General features: G+C 35.7%; 1 protein-coding gene across 1 annotated transcript; it reads right to left on the reverse strand.

Annotated features, from left to right (window-relative positions):
* Positions 1-13,155: 13,155 nt before the first annotated feature.
* Positions 13,156-14,671, reverse strand: kappaB-Ras (NFKB inhibitor interacting Ras like 1). The gene is made up of 2 exons (XM_014359996.2): positions 14,461-14,671; positions 13,156-13,905 (listed from the first exon to the last, which is right to left on the reverse strand). Exons 1-2 carry the CDS (start codon positions 14,557-14,559, stop codon positions 13,417-13,419), a joined length of 588 nt encoding a protein of 195 aa, XP_014215482.2. The 5' UTR covers positions 14,560-14,671; the 3' UTR covers positions 13,156-13,416.
* Positions 14,672-19,014: the final 4,343 nt, after the last annotated feature.

Below are 19,014 nucleotides of genomic sequence, written 5' to 3' on the forward strand. Positions count from 1 at the left end.
TTATGCTAACGTGATAAATTATTTAGAATCAGGAACTGTGAGAACTAAAAAAATTTTTTAACTACAAATTTCTATATTAGTAAAAACTGAGTCTGGGTCTATTTCTGCTAGCAAAAACTTCGATTAAGTTGCGGGGGATGTTGTGATATTTCATTGTTTTAAGAAATTTCTGAAAAAATTTGTATAGGTATGTTTCAGTATCATAAATAACATATTAAAATTTCAAAGAGCCTAGATACACCATTTTTGAGAAATAAAATCGCGAAGTTGGCCACTTATACACATGCTTTTAGATGGACTTGTCGGAAAATGCATGTTTTTACTCATAACTTTTGAGATTTTTTTAAGAATCTTTAAAAAAATTAAATTGTTAGGGTTTATTATAGTTGAAATAAGTATACTCAAATTTGGGAAGCCTAGCTTCACCGTTTTTAAAATATAACAGTTTAAAGTCCAGTTACAACGTTACTAGAATACTCATATAGTGGTACAGTCCGAGGCGACAGTTAGGTTAATTTGTTATTTTAACGTTTGTGTTTACTTTCCTGGGCATTTTTCTGTTCCATACACCTAATTTTCAAATTATTTACCTATTTTGTTAAGAATTATCACAACAAAGACATTTCTAACACAAAAATTCAATTTTGAAATTGACTGTACCACGACAACCCCCTCAAAATATTATCAACATATACATTTGTAGTGCAAGATCTTTAAAAAATCTACAGTTTTCTGAAAAATTGACCAATTATTTATTCTAGTTTTCCAGTTAATTCTTAAAACCATAAAGTATTCAAACTATTATTGTTTACTGTATTTAAGTGCATACTTCTTTATGATAAACTAATTCAGCTATGATTCTCAAAAATTAATATGTAGAGCTATGAAAAAGGCATTTTAAAGATTTCAACGTTAAGCTACTCGTCGTGAAAGTTCCGCGAACTTTTTAATAAAAGCAACCTATGTCACGTGGTTGAAGATACCGACAATGCGGTTGTTACTATAACTACAAAAAAAAAAAAAAATTAGCTGCCTTGCGTTGTGTGGCAAGAGGTGTTTTTTGATGGTTTATCTTATCAACTACAAACAATCGAATAAATTTATGTGAATCATTGTGTGTTGCATACGATGTAAAATTAATTGATCGATTGCGATGGTCCAAAGAGCAATTTTGTAAAATTTTAATATTTTGTAAAGTTATTCATCTATAAAAATATATATAGTGCCACCTTCTAAATAGAGGAAAAAAAATTTTTGTTAACTGTATATGATTTACGCACTGTCAAAAATTTTGGTAACTATTTCTGAAAAATTACAATAACAATTGATTATAGGTAAAAAGATTAATTGTTTACACAGGATACAAATTTTGTTTTTAAACCATACTCTGAGTTACAAGTGGTTGAAACTAGTATGTGTTGAATAAAAAAAGCTTCATTCAGTCTCTGCAAGACTCTTTAATTTAAAATACGCACTATTTATGAAGACTAAAGAATCTAATTTCATGTTTGTACATATATGTGTAGTACGAATTTTGTCAACGCAATAACCACAAGGTGTTGATAAGGAATGTAAATATAACCACAAAAATATAATATATGTACGTAGTTAAATATTCACGTATAATTGGATGTAAGTTGAACTTTACTGGTAATGATCATATTTGATATAATCGTAGTAAAAGTATGAGTTTTCTTCTGCCTTCGGCTTTTTCTTGTCGTAAATAGGATGTTCACAATTTCTTAGGAGTTTTAGAATACACAAATTATGTTAAAATCCTTAAAAGTTATTTTAGGATTATAAAATTATATAATTGCCTTGTATCAAAGTAACGATTTTAATTTAATTTGTTTTGATGTATCCGAAAAAAAATTTTGACTACATGTATATAAATATATATTTTTAACGAAACATAAATAAAAGAAATGAAGACAAAATGATACATTGAATTAAAAAAAAATGAGAGAGCCGAGGGACTCAACTCGAGAGCTCAGGCAGGAGGCAGCCAAAACGTATATAGTTATACACATGTGTACGCACATATTCCTTCCCCTTCTACTAGGTACCTATCGTACGCACGTTTGATCTTCCCCTCCGCTGCTGTAAACGTGCGTATAGTTCGACTGGTCTGCCGCGACGGGGCGCTCAAATCAGTTGAGAAAAAGCGACACACTCTCTACCATGGGCGCTGGCAATCTCCCTTCTAATCTCTGTTTTATACTAGGCAGCGTTTTAGTTACTTACTAAACGCAATAATTTTTTTTAATTTTTTAAGATCTCTATTTCTAAATTCTCTATTTTTAAAATCATCCTTCATACTTTGAGTTATTGTATTTTGCGCCGAAACAAACAAATTCGCGATGCACGTGCAGGAGCATGCTCGCGCTCGTGTCAACTGTCAACACACGTCAAAGTGTCGCAAACAGCTATCTATAAATCTCTCTTTGGCCTGGATGTCTTCGTAAAGCAACTGCTTCTTCCAACTTCATGCGGATGTATAAGGTATTTCATTAATTTTTGTGTAAAAGTGTGTCAAAAACATACACATACGTGCGTGGTGTGAGTAGAAGTTATACTGTGTCGCGTAAATAATTGTAGCAACGTCTGTAGATTCTGCTTTTACGTGAATTTTTGTAACCTTTGTATTTAAGTTGTGACAGTCTCTGCACTCAACTTTACTTGTTTGTTGTTGTTAGCAGAAAGTCTATCATCATGAATATCTTGATGATTCTATTTTTTTCTATTTTCACATAAGCCCTTGTTACCGCAATTTTTTTTAATTCTTTTGTTTCTAACCTTGATGACATCACTAACAACAAGTGACCGAAGAAAAGTGCAACTGAAACACCGAAAAAAAGACGGTCGGCTATTTCGTTTTAGGAAGACTGGTTACGCGATCCTGTATTAGAAGATTGGCTTGTAAAGCACGCGACCGATAAGCAAAAGGCTTACTGTGAAGCTTGTCGAAAAGATTTAAAGTTTTTTAGCAAAAGTGACTTGATTGCTTATAGCACAACTTTTACCCACGTCGATAATTTAAACGCCGCGATCGATTCAGGTATTATCGTAACAGTTGTTTATGAAGGACTATCTTTTTAAGATAGAATTCATGCCTTGAAAATGCGCGTATCGATGTTCATTGCGCAAAACCCCGTCAGTGTTCGAATAGTAAACAATTTAATTCCTTTAATTAAAAATCTTGTCGAGGATTTTCAAGCCGTGAAAAACATTCGTATAAAAGAAGATAAATGTGCAAAAGTCATTAATAACGTTTTGTATAAAAATGAGTTTGAAAATTTAACAAGTATTTTAAAGAATTCTTATTACTCGGTTCTTATTGACAAAAGCACCGACATTAGTAATAAAAAATTGCTTTGTGTTTGTGTACAATATTTTTCACCGCAAAAAAATTCGGTTGTCCAACAACTTTTGCAATTAATTGAAATCGACGCTCAGAAAGGTAGTGTACAAGAGTTGTTTCGCGTGTTTAAAAAATTCCTTGACGATACTTCAATAAACATTAAAAATATAGTTGCTCTTTCGTGCGATAACACTAGTGTGATGGTCAGCAAACATAACAGTTTTCAACAATATCTTCGGGATTATGTTCCTAATTTAATTGTCCGGAATTGTATATGTCACTCGGCCGCAATCGTGGCAAAAAATTGTTGTAGTAAGCTTCCTAAAGAAATAGAAGAACTTGCTCGCTCAGTGTACTCTTATTTATCATCTAGTCCAAAAAGCACCGCGGAATTGTCGGAAAATTTAGAATACTTGAATTTGCCTGATAACAAAGCGCTTAAATTTTCGGGAACGCGATGGCTCGAAGCTTTTAAATGTTACGATCGTCTTCATTCTATGTGGCCAGCTTTAATTGCTTTTTTTTCCATAGAAGTTTTTGAAAAAACATGCCTGTCGCATGAAAAAATGGGCCTGAATCGAACGCGGAAGAAATTTTTAATTTACTGCATAATAATACCGTTAAAGCCTATGCCTATAAAGCCTATTTTTTATGTTTCAACCTAAATTTCTTAAACTCTTTTAATGCAGCCTTTTAATCAAAGGCTTATAAAACACACCAGATTAATGAATCCATCAAAAGATTATTAATGCAACTTGCAACAAATTTCATAAATGTAAACGTAATAGAAAATATCTTTTTACCAAATTTTGATGTAATGGAAAATCTGATGTCCTTGGAGAAAATCTATACAGGACCCTTATGCTCGGAAATAGAAGAAAAATTAACAAAAGAGGAAGTCGAAAATTTACGGAGTAATTGCAAAAATTTTTATATTCGCGGTTTTCATGCGATCAAAAAGCGTTTTCTTCAAAACGACAATATTTTCAAACATTTAGATTTTCTCAATCCACAAGTAGTGTTAAATGAAACGGAACGACAACGATATCTAAATTTAAATATTATTTTGAAGTATTTTCCATTTTTAGATGCCAAAACTGTTGCTAATGAGTGGCAAGATATTCATACAAAGTTTAACGAGCAGGAAAAAAATGTATTAATGAATTTTGGTACGTAAACTTTTTGGAGTAAAATCATAAACTTAAAGAATCAGGCAAACGAATGTCTTTATCCCGCGTTAACATCTTGAGTTAAATTAATTTTCGCTATACCTCACTCAAACGCGGAACCTGAGCGAACTTTTTCTGCTATAAATGAAATTAAGGATGACAAAAGTAATCAAACTAGTATCCCTTTACTTAATGCGCGATGCTTTTTGAAATCGTACGGAAAGGCGTATAATATTAATTGCGAAAACTTAGTATTAACGGAAAACCATTTTAATAAAATCAACAGTGCTAATATGTACTCCAAGTAAATTTTCGACTAACTTAGCTATATATTTTGTTTCAATAAATTCTGATTTGATACTAGAGACAGTATTCTTGCAGTAAGTTCAAGTGGTTTAGGGCTTAGAGATCTTTTTAATTAGAAAATTATTGCTAGATCTTAAACTTTACTGACTAAGGATAAGAGTATTAATACCAAATTAAAGTAATATTACCAAAGAATTATAAATAAGATGGATAAGTCAAAAAAAGGTGTTTTGGCAAGGGAAGTTCACAGTTGAAACTAATGTGCGAGTAAACTGAATTTAATTTTTTTTTTAAACTAAAAATATGACATGTTATGTATTCTAAAAAAATGTCAAAACATTATTATTCTTTAGACACTTTGGTAAAAAACACAATAGTTTCAATAAAAATCCAACGCGCCATAGACGGTACCTTCGGTGGTGTTGAAACCTGTCTAATAAAGAAAAAAATTATAAAAGTAGCAACCAAAAAGAAACATAAGCAAACATAAGAACAGTTCTAAAATTATATTATAACTATATGAGGCTTTTTATATTTAGTTATTATAATTGTTTAGTTCATTATATAAATAAGTGTATTTACTTAATAAATAAAAGCGCACACAATCGAGCAATTCAAATTTCTTAGGATAAGCCCCTGAAACGATCAATACTTAATAAATAACTAATACTGTGGCCAAGGAAGCACTTCGAATTACTTGACAGTAGAATACGCTCTCGAAATGTAACATACTTCGCAAATAAATGAAAGCGCACACAAGCGAGCGCTTCAACTTACTTAGGCTAAGACTCTTGAAATGTTAAATGATTAATAAATAAATAAATGAATGTTTGGCCAAGCGATAGCTTTGAGTAATTGGGTATTAGCTGCTAAAAGCTTTGTTTATTTATTATGTGACGTTCTCGTTATTATTTACGGCTAACTACCGAGGAGAAAATCACGTTGTTGACTATAAAGGAGTCGTGGGTTCACGGTACTTACCTAGACCATAACATTCTATCTATTGCATGAAATAAAACTAAGAATTATCTCCTGCCCTTCTAATGCCCCATGTAGAAATGAAAAGAGAGGAACTATGGAAAATTTAGATGTTTGTCAATACTCAATATATTACGAGTATATCAAACATCTAAAGGAAAGGTAACAGGATCCCTTACCCGCAAACCTATAAATTATCTTATGTTGGCTAACGTTACAACTTCGTGAAAGGTATCATAGTACATATAAATAGTTTTTCAACGCAATTAATATGCGAAATAACGTGTAAATCAGAAATATCATGTATTCAATCAAGTTCTATACACAGGAGCGCGTGGCTCGAATTACATAAACGGCATAATACGCTCATTTGCATGAAAACTTATTAAAGTGTTTGAACAATCGTAAAGTTCAATACGCTATTCTTAAAACAAATAAATTAATTGAGAATCGTTAGAAAAGAATTATCAAAAGAATGATTCAATAATTAATGAATAACAAGAATATAAAAATGGCTGGCGTAATTTGTACGCGAAAGGCTCGGACACAATGCCTCACAAAGCACGTCGCTATAGGCCAGTGTTGTGAGATCAGTCTAGAAGCCCGAAAAGCAAGGTACTTTGACCTGCTAGGCAGAGAATCTAGAGCTAGAATCTGATGTGGCTGTGTCTTGATCGTACAGCAAACCTCGGTTTTTCGGCGGCTCGGCAATTGCTTCGTGAGGGGGAAATTTGCGGACTCTCATCATTGGTGGAATGTTGTTGTCTCTTTCCCTCTACTCCTGCACTTCATGACGCACACTATTGCTATATTTGCATATCCTACTTATCGGCGGAAGCTTTAAACACTAAGTAATGATTTTATATTTTTAATAGTCGAAATTGATAACAAATTTTACTATTTTTTTTTTTGGAGTGACCGATGGTCACAATTAAATAAACAAAAGTGCAGGCAATAAACGTACTGGTTAGCTTGCGATGATTAAATTCCTTCAAGTGTAGATAAAAGAAAATTTTATTAAAAAATGTGCGAACAGAAGTTATTGCGTTACTCGAATTAAATTATTATGCATGCGTGCTTGTATGTAGTTACTAATAAATGAAGAAATATCTGAATGTATTTACAAACACAGTAAAAAATGAAGAAAAAAAAAAAATTTTTAAGTCTCGAACTCACAATTTCTGGTTTCAAAATATACTCCGTAACCAATTGAGCTATTGCACTACACGACATAAGGGATTACAAACTTTCATATGTTGATAGTATCAACCGTAGCTTACCCTTCACTTGTGTTATTTACATTTTATTCTCAATTTAATATGAATGGTACTTACTCAGATGTTTCACTTTTCATTCCTTTAGGAAGCAAAGCTCTGAAGTGTGCAGGGTCGTTATGATTTGTAAGTTCGGCCTACTCCAGATTATGCTGAGACTTCCTTTTATTTGTTATTAATTTTTTATATCAACCGAAATCGATTAAATATTCAAATTAATAATTAAACGTGGTATGTGATCCCATTGGGTCGTTGGGAATTAGATGCTTAGAATTTTAGTAATTAATAATAAAATGTAAGTGCGGCCAAGTAAGCGCACTGGTTCGTTGGGGATTAGCTGCTTGGGATTTTGGTAATTAATAAATAAAAAAAAGTGCAGCCAAGTAAGCGCACTGGGTTGTTGGGGATTAGCCGCTTGAGATTTTTCTTACCAATAAATAAAAAAAATTGCGGCCAAGTAAGCGCACTGGTTCGTTGGGGACTAGCCACTTGGGATTTTGGTAATTAATAAATAAAAAAAAAAGCGGCCAAGTAAGCGCACTGGCTTGTTGGGGATTAGCCGCTTGAGATTTTGGTAATTAATATATAAAAAAAAGTGGTGCCAAGTAAGCGCACTTGGTCGCTGGGGATTAGGCATTTGTGTTTCATGTGTTCGGGCTTTGGGCACTGTGTCTTTGAGTTTCGGACTTTCAAACGACGCGCAGTCGCTTGGCCAATCAGAGGCCGGCTGCGCACAAGTGTGCGCGAGTTCTCAGCACCATCTCGGCACACTGAATGACACCACAATTTGTGCGTCTCATTATTTTATTTCCCCGTTAGGATACCCGTAAAAAATCGGTGTTTTTGGCCTATTTTGCTTTCCCGTCGAGATATGACGATTTTTCTTATTTTATAAGGTTATGTTGTTATAAAAACACTTTAAATTAATTTGCAGACATCTCTATTAATTTTCAAAGTATACTGTAATTTTTTCGCAACTTTTAACTTATACGTCAGAAAAGTACAACTAAAATACGAATTCGAGGTAATTTAATAACAAATAATCCTTTATTACACATACACCCACACAAACACACACACAGACACTCACAGCGGCTGGAGTTGGAGTAGTAGGGATGCCTGTTAGTATAGCATGTGGTGGCAAGGGGGACGCAACAGAGAGAGAGAGCGGCTGGAGTGGTAGGGATGCACTGCTAGTATAGCATGTGGTGGTAAGGGGGACGTGGAGAGAGAGAGAGCGGCTGGAGTGGTGGGGGGCTCAAAAATTCCGTGTCGCTCGAAAAAATTCACAACGTGCCATAAGAAGTTTAATTTCAAAAAAATTTTTTCTTTTATCTCACAACTTTGTTACCAGAGCAACAAAGTCCTGGACCTTAAACCCTACATTTTTTATTGCCACAAAAACATTTTCTACTTATTTTAAAATCTGAGGTATGATCTTTAAAGATTTTGGAGATTGCTGTGAGGGTACAATGAAAAGCTGATCTCTCACGTAATGGATTCTTTATTTGTCGATTTTGACGCTGCTGTTCCAATCTCGATAAATTTTTTGCGTCAGTTTCTTTACGCCTAAGTAAAATTGTATTTATTAGATACATTTGAAGTTTTTCTTCCAATTCACCCTCTTGCGACTTTTGGCATGCTTAAAATTTTTGTGACCCCTAAAGGCTGTTTTCCGTCAACTTTGTTAAGTTCTAATATATTTTTTGGCAAGGTAGTTTAACATCCGATAACTCTAAAAATGACCGAAGAGCTTTTTGAGTAAACTCTTCCTTGACTTCAGTTAACAGCAATTGTGACTGCCTGGATATCTTAGGGTGATCTACTCTGGCCTGCTGTTGAAGACCCAGACTGATCGGGAGAAAAATTACCAAGTCCGAAGCTTTGGAGCTAGTTGAAGTGCTCTTTCCCAACGTCTCCTGGTATAAAGTCGAAGACATTGGTGTTTAGGTTTGCCCAATGCAGACCTTAAAGTGGATCAGTGATTCCTGGTTGAATGCTTAGAGTCGAAAGGTTAATACATATGGGGTCTTCGGTCACCGGGTTTTTCAGCCTTGTGAAGAACAACTCCGCAGGTGACGTCTGCCAGTGAATGGCTGACTTGGTTTTATAGTGCCCGTCTTTAGTTAATATAGTCTTCTAGTCGACGAATCGCTTTCGGACATGGTAGTAAAAATGTATTTGTTGGCAAGTTAGTTTACACTTAAGTGGCCCCTAAAAAGAACCGATGAAATTGATGGTTAAGTAGGGAACGTAAATACTTATAATGGCCCTAAAAAGCGCCAGTGGTGATACTTCCAGTATTCTTTATTATTATTCCTGATGATGAAGAGCTGGCTATGGGTAGCTCGATTCTTACCCTGGGAGTCTCGATGTACGGAGACTGTGATGGAGGGAGGTACGCTGCTGACCAAAGAAAACCTTGTCTTCGGGTCGTTCCCCGGATAACCAACCGCTCATCGTTAGACGGGAACATGTGGGTAAGCGCGTTAGGAATGCGACGACTAAGAAGGTAGCCGTTGTGGCTGCCCGTGCCCCTCAGAGCTGTTTTCCCTGGCTCACATTAGTAGCCAAAAATTCTCTGACTGCACCAGGTGGGATGGTGGGACTGCCACACAACTCTGAAGAGTTGGTGCAGATTGTGCTCTGGCTAGATATGTCTGCTGGTATTATGCCAGAGACGTTATCAGTTGGAATGAATTTTTTTTTTATTGCACTCGTCGAGATTCAGGGTGAATGGAAACCCAGGTTCCTTCCCCCTTACAGAAGAGTGTCGTCTGTAACCGGGTGTTACGTCGGCACAACGTACTATTCGAGCCTAAGCTTTCACTTAATAGCTCGGGACTCACACTGGGCGCGTAGGTGGGACGCGGGGTTAAAGGGGTAGTTCAACTCAACGACGCGGTACTCGAAAAAGGGCTACGACTGCTTTCACGCGACTAAGACCGACTACTGTGCAATATTTCGATGCACTTGCTCGCGGCTCTTTTTTACCAGGAGCGGTTTATATCTCGTTCGCGATCTAAATACTGTTAGCACCGTCACGAGTAAGGGTATCGTACGTGGAAGAGGCGTGTTAACTCGCGATTTGACTTTGACATTCTAATATCGTGGTGAGTACCTGCTTTAATCCGATCGGTTCTTGTTATTCTGATGATATTACTACCGCGGAGAGCAATGGTATACGCGCGGCTAATTTAATATTCCCGGTGACCGACGGGTGCCAATACTATAACGAGTAATGGCGTTCGCCAAAAACACTTTATATTTCCCGGTGATCCACGGGTACCAATACTAGACGAGTAATGGCGTTCGTGCAAAAAATCAAACACTTTATGTTTCCCCGTGATCCTCGGGTACCAATACTAGACGAGTAATGGTGTTCGCGAAAAAAAAACACTTTACATTTCCTGGTGATCCACGGGTACCAATACTAGACGAGTAATGGCGTTCGCGCAAAATAAACACTTCATATTTCCTGGTGATCCTCGGGTACCAATACTAGACGAGTAATGGCATTTGCGATAAAAAGAAACAATTGATAGGAAGAAAGAAACTTTACAAATTTAGTAACTTGCCACTTACTTTTATTTAAAAGGTAAAAATTGGTACAGGCGTTGAACCAGCGTAGACAGAAATCGCGCTCGAAGAAGATCAAGTGGCAGTAGAGGTGGACTCTGGTTACCAGTTGATCGTTCGAGGGTGACAACAAAATTCGACTGTGTCCTTGCTTCGTAGTAGGTTAGGTTGTAGCAGAGGCGGACTCTCACGACTTAGTCTACTTTGAATGGTATCGTCGAATGTCGCGTGCCAAACTGAACTGACTGTACCTCGCTTCGCAGTAGACTGGGTTGTAGCAGAGCCGGACTCTTACTACTCAGTCCAATTTCAAGGGCTATCGTCGAGTCGAACTCCGAACTAAGAATGGCGAACTGATTTTCCTCTGGGCCTACGGGCTTTCTTATTGCGAGAAGCGGACCTCGGTCACGCGCTGGCTCGAAAAACGCAGGAAAACTTGCCGGGGGAAAATTTTGAAGAAAAGACAATAGCCGAAAATCTAATTGGCTAGAACTGCTCTAGTTTAGCCACTCAGAAATTGGCACATCCCACATCCGGCTTGTTCTCCTCTGTGCGTCAAGAGAAGGGAAGGTGATTCACTTACTCATGCCCTTCCTTTCTCTTTTACATCAAAAGTTGACAGAATTTCAATATATTTTAACCTTAAGATTACGATAAGGTATTGTTAATATTTACTAATGCTAAACATCGGTTGTTCGTTCAGCTAAGCTCATTGCAAAAAGAGCGGTGAAAATCGCTCAACAATTCGTTTGATGCTAGGGTGAACAAACGATCGGTGAGTTGTTAGTTAATACTACTACTTAAGCGCTAAAACGGTGGCTGCGGCCATACTAACTTATAATTAGCGGTGGTTTTTATAATAATAGTAATAACAATAATAATAATAATAATAATCATCATCATAATAATGATAATAAGAATAATAATAGCAGTTGTTAAAATACTAGTGCTTTGCCTGTTGTGAGTTAACATAATTTGTTTTACCGGTAGTTTGAATGTTTATAATGTTACGAAAATAATGCGGAATTTTGGTATAATTTTGGTAAACATGTTTTTCTGCTGCTAGTAGTTGGAGAGGGAGTCGTCTCGTGGTACCCTGGAGAATCAGAACTCTGTTACCCCTATTGGAGGCAGGCATACGGACTCTCTCTCCGAGTCAAGAAAAAGGGAAGGGTTATTTTCCGTTTTTCCTTCACATTCGGGAAAAAGTGTTAGCAATCAACTAGATTACAAATGAGACTCTTGCAGTATGTTTATGAAATTATTAATTCAATGAAAAAATGGTTACTCTGTAAATTATGAGTTTGCTAACTTGAATGGTAAAAATCGGATAGTTTTTTGAAGGTTACTAATGTTGAGTACCAAATTTGTTGTATTTAATATGTAATGTAGTTGTTTGCAAGTGGTGTAGTACGTACTGGTTGTTTGTGACGATTCTGGCTTGTAATAATATTTTCGCTTATTTCTATGTGTTAATTCTAAGCGATCCTAATGTTTAACCTTATGTTTATCTAACATTATATCTGCATTTAATATTTCAGTTTAACTGTTCCCAGTTAAACTTTTGCATCTACGGTTGTAGAAAAATATTTTATTTTGCATTTTCGGTCAGCGTGGGCCAGCGTGCATGTATGAGAGTCATGCATGGTCGTAGTACTTTAGCTACGAGCATTCTTGTGGGTGATTCACCTCTTTGCAGATGCACATTGGCCCCAGCGTTTTGTATTTTAAAATCGGCATGGAAAGTTTTGAAGCAAGGAAAAAAAATTAATGTGGATACACCGATGTTACACAGGATATCCAGCTGCAAGACTATTATCAGCATTCTCTATGCAGCTCGTTGAACTGCCGAAGCACGACTGCATCACTATCGAGACGCTCCGGCGTATTATAACCACACTTATTTAATTATGTTTCAGGTAGCCTCGATTTTATGTCGACGCCACCTAGCGGATTTTACTGAACTAAAGTGAAAAGCTGGCGTATTTTTGCAAAACTTTGAGCTCATTTATTGCTATGGTTATTAAATTTTTTTAGATAAAAACTATACTAAAATTATCTAGGAAGTATCCTGAATCAGTGTGCAAAATTTCAGCAAAATCGGTTCAGTAGTTTTCGCGGTTAGCAATTACAACGGTTTTAGCGACTTTGCTTTATATATTAGTAAGATAAGTAACGATTCGTACTTTTTTTTAGAATTTTGTTACTATAGTTTGGTCATTTTTTCGTCGGATACTTATAAAAAATTAAGACTAATTTATTCGGCAAAACATAAGTACCTATCGAACAAGCGTAAAGTACGCGAACCTCTCTCTCACTCTCATGGGCTCAAATAGTTACGCGGTACGCGTTACGCTCTCCATGTGCCCGCGGCCTAAGGATTCAGAAATTTTTAGAATTTTTACTCTCACATACTTGCAAATTGTTCACGGAGTTCACGGGGCTACATCTACTTTAGTAAAAAAATAATAGCATATACACATGTGTGCGATCATCTAATAATTCAATTTTATTGTATACAATTCAACATTATACATAACTGTGCTACAATAAATAAACGTTGTAAGGCTAAAAAAATCTTTTCTTTAAAGTAAGACACCCCTATCCCAAAGCTCTGTTCCAAAAATGCAGATAAGCAGACTATTTCAATTGTAATTTCAATAAAATAAATCAATTTGTTTCATAAAAAGTAGCATGTGGAGAGTACACTTCCATCATAAAGGATTATTGAAATCGAGTTAACTTGGTGTCAAGGTTTTCTACCTATACTTAATTGAGGAAATGTACTTTTTGTCTGTGGAGGATTTATATTAGAAGATAAGTAAACAAATGCTTCGAACAAAGTTGATCGATCCATGGCATTTACTTCAAAATGTTTAAGTTTTTCTCGAGCACACCAATTACTAGCTTTGACAACTGTATTTTCTGAAAGCTGATGTTCTGCATTAAGCTTTGTTTTATTACCTATTACCAATACGGTTATATCTTTTTTTTCTTTATTTTTTTCTATATCTTTTTTTAAAGGTATTAATACATCCAAGGACTCTGGTTTTGCTGTATCATAGACTAATAAAAAGCCGTCAGCAAATCCAAGGTAATGTCTAGCTAATTGCTGGTTACTCATAATATTTTGTAATGGTTCTAGCCCAGCAGTATCATAAAATCTAATTTTTTCCTTAGAGCCCTTGTCACTTTCAATATATGCTGCATATGTATCTTCAATTGTAGGATGCATTTCCTAAAATCATGGTATAAATTCAAGGTTATTAAATTTTGTCAAAACATCAAAGGCTTATAACAAGAGTATGCCATTGTTTATATAAATGCTTGCAGAAAAAAACTGACATAACTGAAACTATAGTCTATAATGATAATAGTATAATCTTTTAGCCGCGAATTTCGACTGCATAAATTATTTAGACTTAGTTGATCTATTTGAAACTATCGTCATTAGTATAAGTTAAACTGCTGGTATTAAGTATAATCCTTACCTTGGAAGAATAAATAAAGTATCAGAGGACAGGCATTTGACACTTTGATGTATGTGATCTAAAGCCTTATTTATTCCCCCTTGTAGGTTGTATACTTACTATTCATCACCAATCCTGTACCAAAACACGGTATTTTCTTCCGGTAACACAGGAAGAAAGTTATTGCTTTAGGTACAGTGTGGTGAAAATGCACATGCACCAATCTCGTGCATATTGTAGTGTTTTACTTCTATCTCAATGGTTACAAGTATGTAATTGATGTACTTACAACATAATAATAGTTAAAACTAGGTTCTACTTACAGTTTTAGCGGTAATATTCCCGTGTACAAGTTGTTCTAAGAGAGCTGTTTTACCAACGCTCTTCATACCACAAACGACAATTTTTACTGTTTTACCCATATTTATTTTCGTGGCCTGTAAATTTAATTCTCTATTACTTGCAGCCTCAAGTAACTATGAATTAAGATAAGGACGTACACGAAACGTCCCGACAAGATGATCTGAAGGCTAAGACCAGGGCCTAGCTAAATACTGCTAGGCGAGCCTTGGCGTAGCCAAGTCATAGACATATAAGAAACATAGAGTGCTCATCAGCGCTGCCACAGTGCCACTGCTGCCAGACCAGCTCTAGTGAGCTTCGAGGGAGTGAGGAGACAATGTCCGCCATTTGAGGCTCATGGGGAAAGGTGAGAGCTTGGAAATGCATAATTCAGCAAATAAATACGTCACGATAATTCGATATACATATAAATGTATAGAGATATACATGTATACAATTATATGACAAAAGTCCCCATGATCCTCAAATGATGGTCCACTAATCACGAGCGGTCCCAAGATTGTCCGCTCACTCCTTCGAAGCTCACTAGACCAGGTTTAGTTTAAGTTAGATTATTGGCTTTGTATTTCCTTACATATGCAGTGTTGGGTAAGGAGGATATGATTTTGCATTTTTATCACTAGGACCTATATATAGCTACAGATCGTAGTGAGAAAAATGCATTTGAGTGAGAAAATCGATTTTCCACACTAATACCAGTGCGGAAAACACCCATTTTAGCACACTATTGCAAAATAGTTATTTACATAACAAGTGGGGGAAAGATCGCAAGGTACGAGTTACCGTCACCGGCCACGAGTGCGAGTCTATCACACGAGTGCGGGAAATCGTCCCGCACGAGTTGCGTACAAGTTTTTTCGCGATGTGTGAGGAAAATAGGTACAAAAAAGGTATGAATTTTGATTACCAGTGTGTAGAAAAATATTTTTCCGGTGTGTGGCAAAACCATTTTCGTACACCTTTTCCGCACACTGTGCAACAAAAACCTTTGCCACACACTTTTTCCACACACTGTGTGGAAAAACTTTTGCCGCACACGTTTGTCGCCCACTATGTGGGAAAATCGATTTTTCACACTATAACCAGTGCGGAAAACACACATTTTCCGCTCACTATTGCGAAAAATACGTGAAAATACATAATTTTTTTTTTAATGAGACACACAGCACAAGTGCAGACGGCACATGAAGTAGAGTGCGCTACACGAGCGCCACTGAGTTATGTGACCCGTACAGGCTTCCGTAAATCAGAGCTATTGCGGACGATCGAGCTATTGCGAATGATCGAGCTGTCGCGGGTTGCGGACGTTTTTATATTTTCATATGCATACAGACTACAGCGTACACTGCCAGAAAAGAACTGTATACATAATGAAGGTAGATAAAGTTATACTTTCTTCGCCCACAGTGCACCATAATTCAATACATACTCTGGTAAATGCGTTAACAAATGAACATTGTATTTAAATATTCAACACCATACAATTTTTTGATACCATCAACAAATTCGAGTAGAGCTGTTTTTGCATGCGAAAAATCTGCTGGAGAGAACTTGATGCTTTTAATTTATTAGTGACTAGTTGTGGTACTCTTGTTATCTCTGTTGAAGGCTTAATAGACAGAAGACGATTATTGAACTCTTCAATGTTTGTTCCTAAATAAAAACCTTTATCTGCGTTCTTCGAATCAAACCATGCTGAACTGAAAAGTTTTCCAACTCCAAGGAGACAGCTGTGCATGTAGTCTGGAGGAAAAGATTTGATAATATCAAAAGATGACAACATTGACTCTACTGAATGCTTGCAAATCTATTAGCTCATTGATGAATGGCTGCAAATACATATTCATGTTTGGCTTCTTAGTGCCTTCCCAAAGGCCACAGAGTATAGTACATTAATTTTTCGAATTCTATATGCCAACTTATTAATTAATACCATAACTGGCCATAAACTTCTTTTAGAACTTTTGAAGGAGCTAACTCCATCAACATTGAATTGCATAGATATGTCATCTTCACCAATGACATCATTTTCTTTTAAATGTTTGTAAACAGCACTATTGATCACATCGTTATCATCACTATATCTCCTCAACTGCATACTTACATCGCTGTTTAACATATCTTTTAATTGATTTTTCAATGGCATACACAAAAAATAGTTGTTCTAATTTTTTAACGCTTTTTTGTTATATTCTTTTTTACAATGCGAGCACGACGCAAGTAATCGTTCATCAAAAGTTAAAATTATATCGCAATCAGCACAAAAAAAATGATAAATTAAATCTGATTCAGGAAAAGATTTCAAAAATCTATATTTCGACTTGTAAACTGGATTTGGAAAGTGTAGATCCAATAAATCTAATTGATTTTTTAAGCACTCTTGTGACCAGTTGTGTCGTACAGCCATAGCCATTATTAGAAATTCACTTTCTTTCCTGCTGACCGAACTATCTGGATACAAAGGCGACCATACCTATAAAACATATGAACCTTTGAAAATATGATAGTTATTATTTTTGTTGCAGTCAGTTACAATATTGAAAACGTTAAATAATAAATATATTATTAATTACTAATTTACATGAACAATTATTGGTACAATAATCGCCCAGCAACGATTCGTGCCAGAATCATATGAACACTTAATCTAGTGCGAGTTATCTTAAATAGGAAATAATTAATTTCCCAAAAAAATTAAAAATAAGGTACTTTGTTCCAAAATTTATCTCACTCCAAAAATTATTGATAATCTTAGATAATCTTCAATAATCTTGGATAAGAAGTAGTGATTTTTGATAATTATCAAATTTTTGATATTATCGTAAGAATTTGGATGTTTTTATTAGAAACAAAAAACCGATTATCGAAGGATGTTGAAGGTTATCAAAGTTTTTTTTTAAATTTCGAATATAACAAGGTGATATCAGCCATTACCACAAATCTTTTTGCAGTATTTTTATCAGCAAAAAAGATTTTTTTTATTAGGAATAAAGAATTTTGTTTCTAATATTGACAGTAAATAAAAACTTTTTTAAAAAGTCTGCAAATTCGGGGATTGAACTCTAACCAGATATTATAACCCACGCTATTTTTTCTTTTTATGTTAATGTGTGAAATAACATATGTTAATGCTATTGCTCCGATCATCATTATGAATCGAATAAATATTTAAAAAAAAAAACCTTTGATTAACTTAACAAGTGCACCTCCGGCAAATTCTTTAGCGAATAAATAAATGAGTATTCAATATTAAGCCTTCTTTTATGAAATAATCAAAGGAACTTGCTATCGGAATATTAATGAATGAATAAATGGTCAGCAACGAAGCGCGTTAAACCAAGTGACCGGCGGTGCTTCTTAGACATTTATTACTAAATAAATAAATGATGCATAAATAACGCAGTGCCTTTAACCAAATAACTTTAGCACCTCTATGGGTAGGTATAAGAATAGAGGAGAAAAGGGGGCGTGAATGGCGTGATGCGTGATATGCGACAGCAGAATTCGCTACGTAACGGGGCATCTGTCTTTGTCTGGCAGTTGTGTTATTGGTCGAGTTCTACATGAGATTGAGGGTGTGTTCCAGTAACGCTCTCCGACAACTTACCGACAACTTAATTATGTCTTACGATATCTTGCGTCATGTTTAAGTTGTCGGTAAGTTGTCGGAGAGCACTACTGGAACACACGGTAAATCAACTGTAGGATTCAGGACGAAGAACGAAGAAGTAGCCAATAACGTGGCTTTGGTGACAAGGACAGATGCCCCGTTACACTTAATTATGCTGTTGGTGCCGCTAATGGGGAATGGGCTAGTATAGCGCTTTTCCCCTCTATTCTTATACCTCTATGACCTCTAAGCTCGAAGGTCGAAGGTTATACAGTTTACCAAGGGCGGCTGGGTAGCCCACGGTGCAAGATAAGACAGGTGGTACGAAGTACCATCTCTATGTCTTGTGCGGTCTATCGCAATTTTGTAGCAGTACCAAGTTCTCCACCAGGTGGATTAGTGTCAAAAAGGTAGTATATATATACATACAAATTGAAACGGTCACCCGATCAGAAATTTAAGGTAGTAGTCGATCAAAAACACTTTTCTTACGATTTTTCTAAAATTTTGTATGTGCCTTAAGATTGCTATTATTTATCATGAGCCAAAATTTGAAGGGGCTTAGCGGTGTAGTTTTGGAGATATTAAAGTTTAAATGTTGAACTTTTAACACAGGAGGTATAGGAAAGCGCCGGATTGGGGGTCGATTTGTGAACAAAATTGCTTATATCTCTAAAACGCTTCTTACAATGTTTCGTAAAAAATAGTATGATGTAATTTATATTATAAAGCAACTGTGGTTCCAATTTAAAAGGGCTCAGCGGTATAGTTTTGTTGTTCGAGCTTTGCAAAGTTGATAAATTCAGTGAAATTTGCTCCTACAACGTTGTCATTTTTCGAGATAGTTGTCGAAGCGATATATATAGTATACGCATACGCTACAGCGCATTATGGCACGCACTGT

This window comes from Copidosoma floridanum, unplaced genomic scaffold (genome assembly GCF_036245765.1).
Source record: "Copidosoma floridanum isolate Cflo_tuat_1 unplaced genomic scaffold, Cflo_Japanese_pri ptg000006l, whole genome shotgun sequence".
Lineage (NCBI taxonomy): Eukaryota > Metazoa > Arthropoda > Insecta > Hymenoptera > Encyrtidae > Copidosoma > Copidosoma floridanum.